The 14,801-nt window shown below is 40.1% G+C and overlaps 1 protein-coding gene across 1 annotated transcript in view; it reads right to left on the bottom strand.

Moving 5' to 3' along the window:
- The window catches only part of GALNT10 (polypeptide N-acetylgalactosaminyltransferase 10), a 43,094-nt gene extending 28,748 nt beyond the window's left edge, over positions 1-14,346 (bottom strand). The window contains exons 1-3 of the mRNA XM_010578972.1: positions 14,249-14,346; positions 13,244-13,382; positions 8,946-9,112 (exon numbers count right to left, since the gene is read on the bottom strand). Coding sequence (XP_010577274.1) covers positions 8,946-9,112; positions 13,244-13,353 — 277 coding nt within the window. The 5' untranslated portion in view covers positions 13,354-13,382; positions 14,249-14,346. The remainder of the gene's footprint in view (positions 1-8,945; positions 9,113-13,243; positions 13,383-14,248) is intronic.
- Positions 14,347-14,801: the final 455 nt, after the last annotated feature.

Here is a 14,801-nt window from a genome sequence, read left to right as displayed (position 1 = left end):
AGACAGTGCCAGAAATGGAAAATAACAAATTACTCTCATAAACCAAAATTGGACATCCGCCTAAGGTTTTATTTTATTGCTCTACTCCATTTGATGCTCAGAGTATTGGTGAGTTCACAAATTCACTCCTATACCAGTATAAACACGCAGCTGTGCTACCTGTAAGTCACACCGGAGTCTGGGTAACAAACATCACATCTAGACTGTGGGTCATAATCACTTAAATGACTTTAAAGTCTATTTCACTTTGTAATATTTGTGCCACTACCAGAATCAGTGATATTCACCAAAGCCAAGTCACTTTCTACATGGAAAAATGACATTGGTATTGGCTTCCACCATTTTAATAGTGAAATCCTTAGAATTTGACCATAGCCTGAGAACTGCTCACTGTAACTTTATGCACCCAGTAGTTTTAAACCACTAGATGAACAACCAGGCCCACAAACTGAGCATTATCAAGAGCCCAAGATTTAATGAGATACAGATATCAAAATGAGTATGTTTCACAACAGAGAATTTCATTCTAATGAAAATAAAGAGTACATTTGTTTTCTCAGAGTTCCAAGTCTCTCCACCCAAAAGAACAAACCTTATCCCACTTACCCAAGGGGAGATCTTGCTGACAGTTACTTCAAAGAGTCTAAACAGACCTGAGATGGTCTGCAATGAATTCTAACAGCAAGGAAAAAGCCTCTTTATTCTGTGACTTAATTTACAAAAATAATCTTTTTATCAGTTGAGACAATAGTTACTATAACTTTTACAAGAGACCTTGAAAGCAACATTTAAGAAAAGGTTGCAGAAAAGCATAGTTGCCTAAGAAAAGTTTGGCTTTTTCTTTTTTAAAATACATTAAGGTAAAAAGCTTTAAAAGAATCAGATTCAAAATTCAGTACGAAAGACTGTCACCACTTTGTCCTAAGCACCGTCACACCATACTCAGACATGTACTAACCAGATGCACTTTAGCGCATTTAAGAGAAAAAAAAAATTACTTTTACAATGCATGTGCCTAAAGATGAAAAGATAATCTCTTTAGCTACATAAATCCTTTACTGTTCCACTTAAAGATCAAAAAGAATTCAAGTATTAAACCCTTTTATATTTCACATACTAAGAACATGATTTCTTTCAATTAAGGTCTGGCAGATATGATTAATGGAACAGAGTTGTATTTGCTACATACCTGATGCTGCACCAAATGACAGATTAATCACCCCTTGCCTTCTCCTGTCAGTACACTACTTAGTGACTTCTGCCCTTCAGACCAAATTATGCTGCATGTGGTTCAGCCAAGTAGCCTTACCCACATTAGTTTTTCCATTCACATTATCCCATATGGCTACCTCCAGAATTACTTGTACTGCAATATAAAGGGAGATTTAAAAAGTCATGGGGATTTATCTTTAAAAGGAAAAAGGAGGATTTGGCTGTGGCTCCCTCTGACGCTCGGTGAATGGACGGGCTCCAACACTCCCCTGCCAGTAAACGTTCAAGCAAGCTACAGGACGGTGTGGGGACAGCACAACAGTGCAAAGGAAGTTGACTGGCCCTACGTGAGGGGAGAGGGCAAACAAAGGGGAAAATGTTGGTCATAACCAAGGGCTGAGATGACACTGCTTGGGGAAAACACTCCTTGGACTGATTGATTAAAAGGCCTAAAAGCCTCTTGCTGCCTTTCAAAGATGAGCAGTGGCCACGTGCCAGAGTCTGGGCTTATAACGCTCTGCTGTCTTCCAAACGTCAAAGAACAGCTCTAATTCTTATTGCACAAAGTCCTGCTGAAAACACACAACTAAGAAAAAAGTGAGTAAAAGTGGGGAAAGAGTAAGAAAAATTTAAAAATGGCTGAACAAATAAATATTTTCAGGACTCCTAAATAGATATAATTTTCATGAATTAAAATAAGGCTCAAGTAAACAGGGTAGCCTTGGAAGAAAGATGAAGCTGAAATCCGGAACCTCCCTAAGGACCCCCCAAGGGAAAATGAGATCCCATACACCTTACTTATAACAAAATTTTCTCCTCAAAATCAACTATAGCCAAGTATGCATGTCTCTTGGATAATCACAGCCTAAAATATACCATGTTTAATCTAAAAGCCAGAAGGTTGACTTTGCAAATGTCATTGTCATATTGGGTTAAATATATGCAAGTACTTCAGCTGAAACTGTTACTGCCTCCCAGTCACAGGTGCAGATTTTGACTGGTTACTGTAAGAAGGATGTTAAGTCTTTGCGTATTGCCACTGTACAGACATAAAATGCTGTAAGGCAGACAGCCCAGCTGGGTTAACACTTCCAGAACAATCCTGATGTTTGGAGACTGCAGTATTTTCAGCGCTGCCACTTTCAACTTTATTACTATATCAACACAGTGCTTTGCATATAATGCATGCTTTGGAGATGACTGATGCTGCGGTTCTCATTCTTCAACAAGGGACTACACTTGTTCTAAAACACTGTCATTTATACAAAAGTAGTCTTAAAAATGAGTAAGAACAGGCTGTCAGTCAATATGCAAATAACTGCATGCTGAAACGTGACTTTTATAAGAAATTTAAGCACCTAGCCACAATCACTGATTTCTGTCAAGCTAAGGCACAAAATAAGATAAACCCAAAGTACTTCTGAACCACCCATGTGGCTTGTACATTTTCCTCATTGCACATAGCTAGCCCCAAGTACGTGGCAAGATGTTTCTTTTAAATGACATTCAGCAATTAAGTCATAACCTTCTAGCACACAGTAAGTTTACAATGTCTTAAATAATTCAAAATTTTCCACTGTTGCAAAGGGTGAAAAGGTAAAAACCCTACCATGTTTTACATTACAGGAAGGGCTGAAAAATACATATCATCAGCTTGTTCTGGATAAACATACAAATGCAAACAATTAGTTTACATTTTAGAGGTATTAGTGTTCCCTAGACAGTTATATCTTTTGCTGATTCAACAAGGGAACTAGAGCATCGAGGCATACAGGATGCTCGTGCAACCCATTTTATTAGGTCTACTCTTCCAATACGTTTGGATTCCCTCATTAAGTTTTTCTTACCTATAAAAGTCATCTTGACTTTCAACACTGCCTCCCCACAACATCCTCACGGAAAAAGTGATGAAATCTGGGCTAGATAAGCAGACAGCGAGGAGGACAGAAAACTAGCTGAGGTCTACGGGCTGTAATCAGCAGCACAAAGCCGAGCTGGAGGCCTGGACCGTCACCAGCTGTGCACCCCAGGGGCCAATATTAGGGCTAACACAATTGCACATCTTCATTCAAGACCTGCATGACCGGACTGAGTGCACCCTCAGAAGGTCTGCAGATGATACAAGCCTGGGAGGCATGGCTGACATGCCACTCAGAGGGACCTTGACAGGCGAGAGAAATGGGCCAACAGGAACCTTGTGAAGCCCCACAAAGGGAAATGCAAATTCCTGCACCCAAGGAGGAATAACCCCATGCACCTGTATTGACTGGGGACCCAGCAGCTGGAAAGGAGCTTTGTGGAAGAGGACTTGGGAGTCCTTAGGCACAAACTGAAGTACAGGAAATACTGCTTAAACATAAAAAAAATTATTTTTTTTTTTTTTTTTTAAGACTATGTCACCGTAACTGTGACTGAACAGCAGAACAGGTTCCCCAGAGACATTATGGAGTCTCCATCCTTGGAGATTTTTCAAAACTTGAGTGAATAAGATCTCGAGAAACCTGCTGTAGCTGAGCAGAGGCGTTGGGTTAGACGATCTTCAGACATCCTTTCCAACCTCTGCTATTTGTGATTCTGTATGTGTTCCAGTCCAGCCTCCACCTGAAAGAGATCTCTTTTCCAAAACACAAGAAAGGAGAGTTTGGCTTCTGCCTTTCACCCAGTAGGAGTATTTACTTAATGTGCCACTGCCGTACAGAGCTACCAAATATGTATCAGGTGAAAAGCAAAGAACATCTAGACAAGCATCCTGCAAAGAGAAAGCGTACTATACTCTGCCCTCTCTTCCTTCAGCTTAAGGCTGTTCATTTATCTAGTGAGAGACAGAGGACAGCTTTACCTTTGTTCATGTAAACTTAGAGATAGCTTATACAGCAGAGGTGTCCACAAGGTACAAGAATTAGAGGGAGACCAACAATCGCTTTTGTACAAGGCAGACACAAGAGATGAACTGCTCGATTTCTCACAACCACTGCCAGATTCAGATTGTAGGTCTAGGGACTGAGGCAGACCCTGAAGAATCATGAACTGCCTGTCATTCGTTGCCTGCTATCAATAGTAAAATGCCATCAGAGCCAATACAAAAACCAGCAGTGTTACAAACTGACCTGCATTTCAACTTCTCTTCCCCTCTTCCCATTTCTATGGTATAATGCAACCCACTTACCACTCAGCAGCATTGTAATTAAATAATCAAAAAGCAAACAAATTTCATATCTGACAGTCCCCAGGAGAAAACTGATATACATGAAAAAAGCATTTTAGTTTACTTAGGGCCATTCTGGTAACAACAAGCTCAGAGGGATATAATTAGCACCCTGCAAGCCAGCATATGAAAAGGCTTAATTTAACTGAGAACAGAACTAAAGAATAGCTATAGAAATTAAAAGTGAAGCCCCAAATCCACACAGCACTGCCACAGCTAGGTGTTTTTATGATCACGAATTCTAAAGTCGTAATTCACATGCATTGTATTCTGATTTCTGCTTATCCAGGAGGGTAGGCGTTATTTTGGACCACCCTGAAATAGCTGAGGTTAGTCTGAGGAGGTCAGTCTGTGGGTCTTCAGCAGTTCTTGGTAGCATGCAGGAAGAGGCACACAACACTGGGCAGGTTAATTCTTATTCTCCAAGTCTGCTGAATGGGTGCCTCCCTCTTCAATATAAGCTATATTCTTCTGCACATTAAATCCCTACAATTATTTTGAAATGCTTACAGCCAGGAGAAGAAAGCCCTTCTATCACAGACATCCCAACTGAGTCTGTGAGGAAAAAAGCATATGCTATCATAGTCTTGCTGGGAATGCTACGTTGATACTAGAGACTATCCGAAAAAGTAGAAAATAGCCCCACAATATTGACACTGTTGTGACCAATGGCACGTGCTGGAAAGCAGCTTCTTTTAAGCTAACTTAACCTAACAAGGGAATCCCCACAAAGAAAGATTCAAGTGTCAAAGACAGCTGCTGGAGGTGACAATACGGTCCACAGCTCAAGGCAAACTGGATGCTACCACTGTACTGCATTAGACTGATCCCACCGACAGGTAGCCTTCCCTAGAGCACTATGGCAGATGTGGAATCCAGCACTAAATTTGTTTGAAGTAAGGCTAGATTTTGATCATTTGCATTATAATACAGGCATGCAAAAAAAAAAACCATTCCAGACACCAAGTTGTTCCAGCACATTTTGATTTTTAAAATACAAAGCAAAGGAAACATTTCAAAAACATGACTTGTAAAGCTTTTGCTGCTCGCTATTATGATTTGCTGTCATCACGACAGCCTTTTTTGGTTGAAAAATGTTTATTGCTAAAGGTCACAGAATTGTGTCTCTCAAACAAATTAAGAAATAAATGGCTGTTGACACTTCCAGATGATGATTCATCTGTCCAAGAGCTCCAATAATGCAAAGCAACACAGCTGCCTCTCAGGTATGCTGCAGACCACAACAGCCACCAACCAACCCAGAAATCTGTCTTCACTCTCCTATCACTTTGTTAGCCAACTTCTCAACCCTCTTCGTAGTTGCACCAAAAATTCCTTACTCTCAAGCTTAAAAACAGATGAAAAACATAGGAAAGTAACATCTGTCAGAAAAAACACTGATGTGTGCAGTAGCCAGGTTTCCATACTTACTATTTCTATTATTAGCAAAGTCCTCTTTACTTCATGTGAAGCAAAGATTCTCCATGTGTGAGATACACGGATGAAAGAGGCTGACGGATTGGCACTAACATCACCACCTACAGAAACCAGTGCAATGGCAAAACAAGAAAGCAACGCTAACAGAACCTCAAAGGCAGATCGGCAAAGGCCAGTACGTTTAACCCCAACACAGGTCAGTACACAAGAAACGCTAGCAAGAGGGATATAGTCTCCTTGCTAGGGAAAGCCAAGTTCTTGAAGGTTAGCCTTTTTAAAGAGTTATTAAAGTGCTAGAGGTCTGTTTAGACAACCCTCAAGTGAAAGGCCATCATGAGGTACAGCAGAGTATGTCTGATATTTTATCTTGCCAGGGTAACCTCTCGATAAAAAAATTAATAATAGATTTTTATTGAGCAATTATCCTTTTCATCTTTTGCTTTTCACTGGAGTTTATGATGACTATTTACTGATCTCTTTGGGGAAGAAGCTGACATTTACTGTTCTTACTATGCCTCTCTGATCTCAAATGTGGCTTCTACTATCACTACGTCCAACAGTGATTCTACAATTTTAAAAGAAAGATGCTGTTACAAATTTGTGGGACTAGCATTTGAAACAGAAGCACAGCATTCTGCCTTGCAGACCATGCAGAGGACTAATAATTGATGATTTTCAAAGAAAAATCAAGAAATCTCTCCTCATTCCTTTTACTGTTCACAGTAGTGGTGATGATCATCGGCTTGGACACAGGGTTTTTATCACCTGCCCAATTTAATCATAAGAAACAGATAACCAGAACAGTGGCCTAACAGTTCCAAATCCCAGAATGTGCCCTTTTCAAACATAAAACACACAAAGTAAAAGTTTTCCTGGAGCCTCTGCTCCTTCATGCAGTTCAGTTTGATGCGTTAAATTATCAATTCTCAGGTATTGGGTTGAAGTGTTTGTGTTTTTTTTAAATACATACAATGGATAAATTAAAACCAGAAATTAGTAACCAGCAGCCTTTTCAAGTCAAGGTCACATGTTTAGGACTTAACAGTCTCCTGAAGACTAAGGATCTATTTAAACCTAGGGAAGGATGTGGAAGTCAACACCAGTGTGGTTAAGGAAGAATGCTGACTGCTGAAAAAGGAGCAGCAGGCAGCAGGAAACACTACAGTGTGGATACAAAATGGACAGCAGTGAAGGAAAAATGTTTCATCCTAACCAGTAATTGTTCCACCATGCATAGATCAACTGAGCTAGAGGAAACCACTGTTTTTAATTTAAAAAAAAAAAAAAGATTAGCACTCCCTTTGCCTGTGTGTCGTTCTCTTCCCTTGACAATTTAGCTCACTGTCCAACACCAGTAGTCTCTTATATTCATCTATAAATAGATGCTGCACACAAGTTAAATCTCAGCTACTTTTGCAACCTTTGTATGAAAGATGGATGACTGACGGAGAAGGGCTTGCATCTTATCAGAGACAGGTAGAACAGAGCAAAAGTGAGCTGGACAAACAGCATGTGTACAGTCAGATGAGGAGCAGGGGTGGCAGAGCCAGGAGTGCTCTCTTTTGCCTGGTCAGAAGGGCACATCTAGTGAACAGGGAAAATAGATCCACAGGAAACCAGATTTCATTACTTCCACTTTTCTCAAACGACACTTGTTTGTACAATTCAGCTGTGGTTACAGCATGAGCTTGTCTAATTTGCTTCTAGACTGAGTAGCAATAAAGAGACCTTGTTAAGAGGGTGTGTTTTTTTTTCTCCCCAGCTTAGTCTGAAAATCCTCTAAAGAAATACTTATTTCATATAACATTGATTTGTTCAAACCAGCATGCCTTGCAGACTAATTAGAGATGTACTTTAGAACAAATACAATAGCTGTTGGGTAGTGCTTATTTGAAAGTCAGTATAGGTTAGAACACGAAATACTCACAAGCTTGTTTCCCAGCTCATCTTAGGAGCTTCCTACGTGTCAGATTTTTGGAGGTGTATCCTTTAGTATCCATGTAGAGAGCTCTTTTCCCCTAGCTGAGTAATTTCAGTGGCAGGACTCTTGAACTCTGCAGCTCAAAGCTAAATAGTCTTTGTAATTTTCAAGGAGAAAATACAGTTGCTAGATCTGATCATAACCCCTTAAAGTCACTGTACCCTCTTCAAGACAGGAGAATTCCAGCTACTTCAGAGGACTTCCCATGTGATCTTTCTAGCTATGCAATGTCTACATGATAGAGGCATTCATTCCTCCTTCACTGGATTGCCTTTTCTACCATAGCAAGGGTGCAAACTACAAGACAAAGTCTAGCTTAATTTATATCATATAGCACTTAAATGGTTCAGAGAAAAAGACGTCTTTCCTTTCTGCTACAGAACAAGTAAATTTGGCAACTACATCTAGATATTGCTGCTGCAATTACAAGTGGTTGTTTCATTTGTGGTGATGTGTTACGCCAGCAACTAGACTACTTTGCATGTAGCACTTAAACCCAATCCAAAACGACGACTACTGGCAGTGCAGTACAAAATAAGGAGTGTAGTTGCAAGCAAGTCAGCAAGCAAGAGCAGTCAAAGTTTTGGATGTTGCAGATTTACTTTTCAGGAGCACAAAATTCAGGAGAAAAGTAAGCCAAATCATAGGCAGTGCAGGGTGGAAACCTTTTATCAAGGCTTCTTTTACCATTTTTTGTGTCTAGAAAAAAAATGCAGAATGTGAGGAGTGGACTTTTTCCCCCCTATTTTTTTTTTTTTTTTAAATTTTTATTCCAAGCATCAAACATTTAACCCTGGGTTTAATGTTAAGGGCTACACAGGCCCTTAGCAGAACATTAAAGCCAGCTTCCCTGTTTATTCACATTGTCCAAAACACAGGACAGCGCATGCCATCAGCAGCTAAACCAGCACAAACTGAATATAGAACATGACTTTTTTTGCTAGACCTTTGGCCTTTCAAACGTACGGGAGCAAGGTTTACCTGAGCTCTGCTGTTGGCAAGTAAAAAACCTCAAGTCATCAGACATGTATCTACAAGTTCATTGATCCCTTAAGTAGGTAAGCATAGGTAGGTAAACATGGTGGAGATGTTATGTACAAATTATCATACCTCTGTCACTGAAGTCATCCACCAGCACTATCTCTGCTATCAGCTCAGGAGGGGAGCGGTTTAAGACACTGTGCACTGTCCGGAGGAGAGAGGACCATCCTTCGTTGTGGAACGGTATTATCACACTAGTGTTCGGAAGCTTCTCCAGGTACAGCTTATTCTTGCAGCTGGACATAGATAGAGCAAGTCAAAAGGCGGTGCCAAAACCCTCCAGCACTTCCATATTAATTACCATCAAGTAACTTATTTCATTCTTTGCTCCTCAAATTGATGCAAAGTGCCTGAAAAGACCCACCAACTTTCAGGCGTTATCAAGCCAGTGTTGACCTGATCTAGTTTACCTGGAAAAAAAAAAAAAAAAAAAAAATTCCGTATGAAGTGAGGACTGCTAATGACCAGTGACACTTAGCAACACAGAAAGTCAGAGGGATCTATTAGGTGCTGAAGCTGCTTTTAAAGGTAACTTAGTTATAGCTTAAGATACAAAAGTCTCTAAAATACTTGTTTTCCCTGTCCTTATACCTCAAAGATCACAAGGAAGAGGAATTTCTACAAAGTTGTTTCAAGAAGTTGAATGTATCTCTTCTAGGCATTATCAGTACATTGGTTTAGCTCACTTATTCCCAGTTTTCAAAGAAGCAAATCACTCTAATCACCTGTATAACTGTCATCCAAATTTTTTAAACAAAATGTGCAGGAAGTAAGGATTTTGTGTGACAGCACCTTCCCTAAACAGTCCCAGAAGTTCAAGACGTTGTGAACAGTACACAGAAGAGACAGCATAATTGCACGGTAAGAACTGCTCAATAAAGAAACCCACCTCTCTCAGTAATAGATCAACCTCCAACCTCTACCAAAGGCTTCCTTTGTCATGCTGGACAATTATTCAAATCATACTTTTCCTAAATAATCAATCTTGTCTTCCCCATTTTTCAGCAAGTCTAGTTTGACACCTGGGATCAGTTCTACAGACAGAAATGAAGAAGGCTGGGCTTTGAACATAAGGACTGCAGAACTTGGATAAAGCTGGAGAGTTAGGTCTGCAGAGACCCCATATGGACCCCTTGAATTTGCGGGTATTTCCCCACAGCATTAATCTTCTTAATTTTAAGATAGGGGTAACGCTTTCTTGCCTTGTGCAGGTGTTTACAAGGTAGCTTAATGAAGAAAATTCAAACTGCAGCAATAAGTGCAGTGTTTATTTTCCTGCAGGTGTGGCCCTAAGTGGAGTTTGAACCTTGTTAAACAGGTAACACCTAAGGTCACACAGCTAACAATTGTAGTTAAAAAACACCCAGTAGCTGTTCACTAGGGGACAGAAATCTATTACATTCCTAGAACCTCACATGTCCAGTGCAAAACAGAAGTGGCTACGTGAATAGAGATTTTTAGAATATATTAATGACATTGCTAGCAGGGTAGGCTGCCCTCTTTCCACTAGCAGGGGAGGGAGGTCATACTCTGCTCCCTGCCTTGCCAGACCTCTTGCACAGCCTGCACCAGAGCTGATTTGCAGACTCTCTCCCGTCAGGCACTCAGCGAGGCTTTCACTACCTGCACAATGCAGTGCGTGCACGCACACAGCAATTCCCTCGCTGTTCCCCGGAAGGACAGATGGGAAGGAAAGCTGCTCTGGCAGTGGCAGCTTTTTCCTGGTACCTTTCCCAGGGCATGGAGAAGGATGCACCTATGCTACACAAACTCAATAAATCTGCGGTTACAGGAAGTTACTCTGGTGCCTGCACGAAAGGACAGTAGCTTATTCTGGGTCTAATGAATTGTCTGGGGATGCTGCCAAGAGCTTGCAGGCTATGGCTGCAATGCACAGATGCAAGATGCAAGATAAAGCTGCATGGACTGCTTTCATCCAGCCCTTGGCATTGCAATCTTAACCTTCTTCTGAGATAGCTACTAGCTATAATTCTGTTCCAATATGAAACAAGAGCGCCCAAGTCTCTTCTAACTCTTCTTAAACTGGAATTCTCATTTTCTAACTTTAACAAGTGGGAAACTTTAGCTATTAAGTTTAACCATTAAGCATGGAGAAAAATTGTTTCCCTCCAGCTACCACATCTACAATTGCTTTACAAGACCTGCAAAATTAGTATTTAATATTAAAAAACCCAGAAGCACTTAAAGGAAATGTTAGCAGGGGAAGACATGACTGTTGAAACAATCGTATGTGTGTACCAGGCAGATCCAGTACGTGCCCTCCCCCAGCCCCTCAACTCCCACGATTAACAAAAAGCAGAGGTGACATGCTATTTGGTATATAGAGGTCCACACAAACCATCTCAGAAGGCAGCAAACACATTGGCTGCTTCTTTGTCCTTCCCCACCCAGGCCAGCTGTTGGGAAGAATCCTAGCTGGGGCCCCAAAGCTTAGGACAGGATAGTTGCCACATCTTTGCCCAGTTCACCTTCTCCTTACACTCCCCTCTGTCTGTGGGCACATCTCCAAACGACAAAGCCTCTATTATCTCTTACCACGTGTAAAAGACCAGGTAAAGTAAGTGCTCTAAAACACAGCTCCCTTCTTTCTAGAATGCTCTTTATGGACTCCACCTCAGCCTTTTTTATAAATTGCCCTCATCAACCTCCCAAATAACACAAACCATACCATTTCAAGTATATCTTTTTTTAATGGGCACAGGGAATGCACAACAGACCTTTTCAGTTGTGAATGCCTTTACTGCACATCTCCATTATATGTAATCCCACTCCCTGCCCAGCTAATCCTAGCATCCATTACACACACACTGTTTATCCTCTCCTTGAGACCTCCACAATTATAACTCACTACGGTGGGAGAAAGGATGTGTCAAGCAACAAGCAAACCAGCTGCAGCAGCATCATTAATCACAGCTTAAGTTGTTGGTGACTGGGGTAACTGGGGACTGGAGTTAGAAATTTCATATTTTAAAAAAGTTTAAGTAGTAGAATTAGCAATGAATAGTCAGCAACTCTGGGAAACAATGGGGAATGTGAGTTAATATATTGAATCCTTAGCTGAGGAAATACTGGCATTGTCTGATGTTTAAATTCTCAGAGCCCATGGCAGCCCCTATAAATGGAGGCCAGGTATAATTTAGGTTAGCAAACTCAAACTGTATTTCCTAGAACTTGAGTATGGGCTGATCAACAAGCATCTTCAGTTACCTGATTTATCTCTATGTTTGAACATTTCAGCTGCATGCCTAAAATATTTATGGAGCTATACTCACTACTCTGGTTTATGAGTATATATTGAGAAAGGGTGTCAAGCCAGTATATTTGATTAGTTTGCTGTGACAGCTGAAGAGGTAATCTCTCAAATGTGCAGCTAACAAATTACAAAACCTGACTTCTGGAAATTATATCTCATGAATAAAGTAGATGTTGAATTCAGATTCACTAAATTGTGATAAAAACGGCCTCACACAAGCTTCCACTCAAATGTCTAACAATGCTTTCAGATTAGAACCACACAAACAGTATTTAAAAACCTCTCAGCTTTGTATAAACAAGGGTTAAGTCCTAACTGAAGCACTTTTGCTAAAGAAAAACTCCTTCTGGCTTGCACGAAATCCAGTTTGACACCATCCTAAGGGATAATGTCCAAAAATAGATGAACTCAAAAGCCAGCATTCAATTGGAACTAGTTTCTACTTGTAAACCCTGAGGAGGTTTTTTACTAGGAAGATGTCTAAGAAACTAATCCATAAATTGGAAGGATTTCTGGTAAAACTCTTCATATGTAGTTGAGTGGAGCTACTCAAAGCTTGTTCACCTCCTGAGCATTTCATGGTCATTTCCAGCTAGTGGCCAACATAAGAACTGGACAGGTGTTTAGCGATAAAGTCATCACCTGGGTACACTTAGGACTCTTGACAACTGAGTCAAACATTCACATCAGTTTCCACTACAGAAAGAAATAGCTCCACCTTATTAGTTGCTAAAAGCTGTTGGCTATGTCAGTGGGCTCAGGAACTGAACTGTCACATTGCAAGAGGTGAAGGAAGTAGCCACCTCTGGGTTAAGTTCAAGATCTCTTCTGTGCAGGGCTGCAAGTTTTTGGTAATTTTAAGTCTTTTAGAATCAAAAGCGGATTTTTTTCCCCCAGATTTGGTCTCCTATTTACCACTGCAATTACTATACACTGTCCTTTATTAATAAAGACAGGACCCAGCTGTGAAAGGACTGTGTGTGGTGAACAAAGGTACAAGAGTCCATAATAAAAAAAGAGCATGCTCCTGCTGACGTGGTAATTTATAGGGCTTGTAAACCTTCACTCGTAGAAATGCAAACTATATACTCACTTTGGATGTCTGATGTCTGGAAGGGAACGATTCAGAGAAATTTTATCACTCACAAAGATATTAAAGCCATTTTCTCTGTATGCCTGGTCCACTCGCTCTGCATCAGTCATTGGGTAAGGTTTTCCCTGTTCTCCATTTCCTATAGATAGACAGAAAGTAAACATGCATCATTACTACTAATTGGTGCTTAACTGGCCAGAACGTAATCCATATATCAAAAAAGCAGCAGTCACCTTATAGTCCTTTGAAAATTCCTTCATTAGTATTGTGCTCTATGTCACATTTAGCACTGGGTCAACCATGTCAACCTAACTATTTTATTTGATAAGCAGTTTTGCTCCAAACCACTTAGCTGTGCAAATTGTAGAAGTTAGAAGCCTTCCTTCTAACGTCAGATGAAGGGGCTATGGCAACACCATGGAGGATCTATAGAGTGTGGTTGTTGGGTTTTTTTTCACTGCAGGAAGAATACATATGGTTTGAATACCTCATCACTGTTGCTTTTTCCAGCACAGATGGATATGTATATTTAACAACCTGAGCTCTTGCACAGAGGAGGCAGAGCCCTTGCAGACACACCAGTGTAAAGCTGTGATGTTAAAAATGGGCCCTTTTATGCAATGCAAGACAAAACCCTGAACCATGGAATAAAACTTGCATGAATGTTACAATCTAGAACATTTTTCTTATCCCTCTTCTTCCTTTCCGGGTTTCTCATTTTTGGGAGAGGTACAGGCACACATTTTTGGTAAGTTTTTTAAAAATCAATACTGTACCTATCCTAAAAATATCAAGATGTTACCAATAGATTTTCACCTCAAAACAGTTATTACAGAGTTGGGAAGAAAGGCTTTAACTGGGATTAACACACAGTAACTGCTGCCTCACATCAAGAACATCATCTTGACCCTGAAGTTGAACATGCTGTTCTGCACTCAGCCTATGAAATAATATCAAACTAATTTACAATCTTCATTAAAACATTTTAATAGTAATCTTACATACCTACACGCTCAGAGTCTCTCCTTATAGCTTCTTTGTTATGCCAGTCCTTTTTCCTTTGTCCGACACCAAAGTAAGGGTCTTTCTTTTGCCTCACATATGATGCCTTTTAAACAAAAGATTGGATATATCAAATACACAACATGTGAAACCTTTCCTTAACATCCTCCCATTCCTGTAAGAGGAGATTAAACATCTTCCTTAAGGTAAGACCATCACAAGCAAGTAGTTTTTACCTGAAATGGTTGAGGGAGGAAGCAAGTTTTGCTTGCCTCAGAACAGTACTTTATCTATAGCTGTTAAGTGATTTTTTTTTTTTCAGGGCACCATCATGTATGCAGACCAGTATTCTTAATCAGGGAATCTATTAAAAACTCGTAGTTTCATTTTGAAAACATCCAATACATCTTACATCCTATTTAATTAACAAAAAAGCTGTAATGGGAGACCTATTGCTGGATCATTATTAAAGAGCACACTACTATACCTGAATAAAATCAAAATAAGATTTAAAAGGTCATTTAAGACTCTTGCTGCTCACCTTAAAAGCAAATTT

The sequence above is a fragment of the Haliaeetus leucocephalus genome, unplaced genomic scaffold (assembly GCF_000737465.1).
Source record: "Haliaeetus leucocephalus isolate CR32 unplaced genomic scaffold, Haliaeetus_leucocephalus-4.0 Scaffold656, whole genome shotgun sequence".
Classification (NCBI taxonomy): domain Eukaryota; kingdom Metazoa; phylum Chordata; class Aves; order Accipitriformes; family Accipitridae; genus Haliaeetus; species Haliaeetus leucocephalus.
Note: the sequence above shows the minus strand (reverse complement) of the source record. Positions and strands in the feature narration are given on the sequence as shown.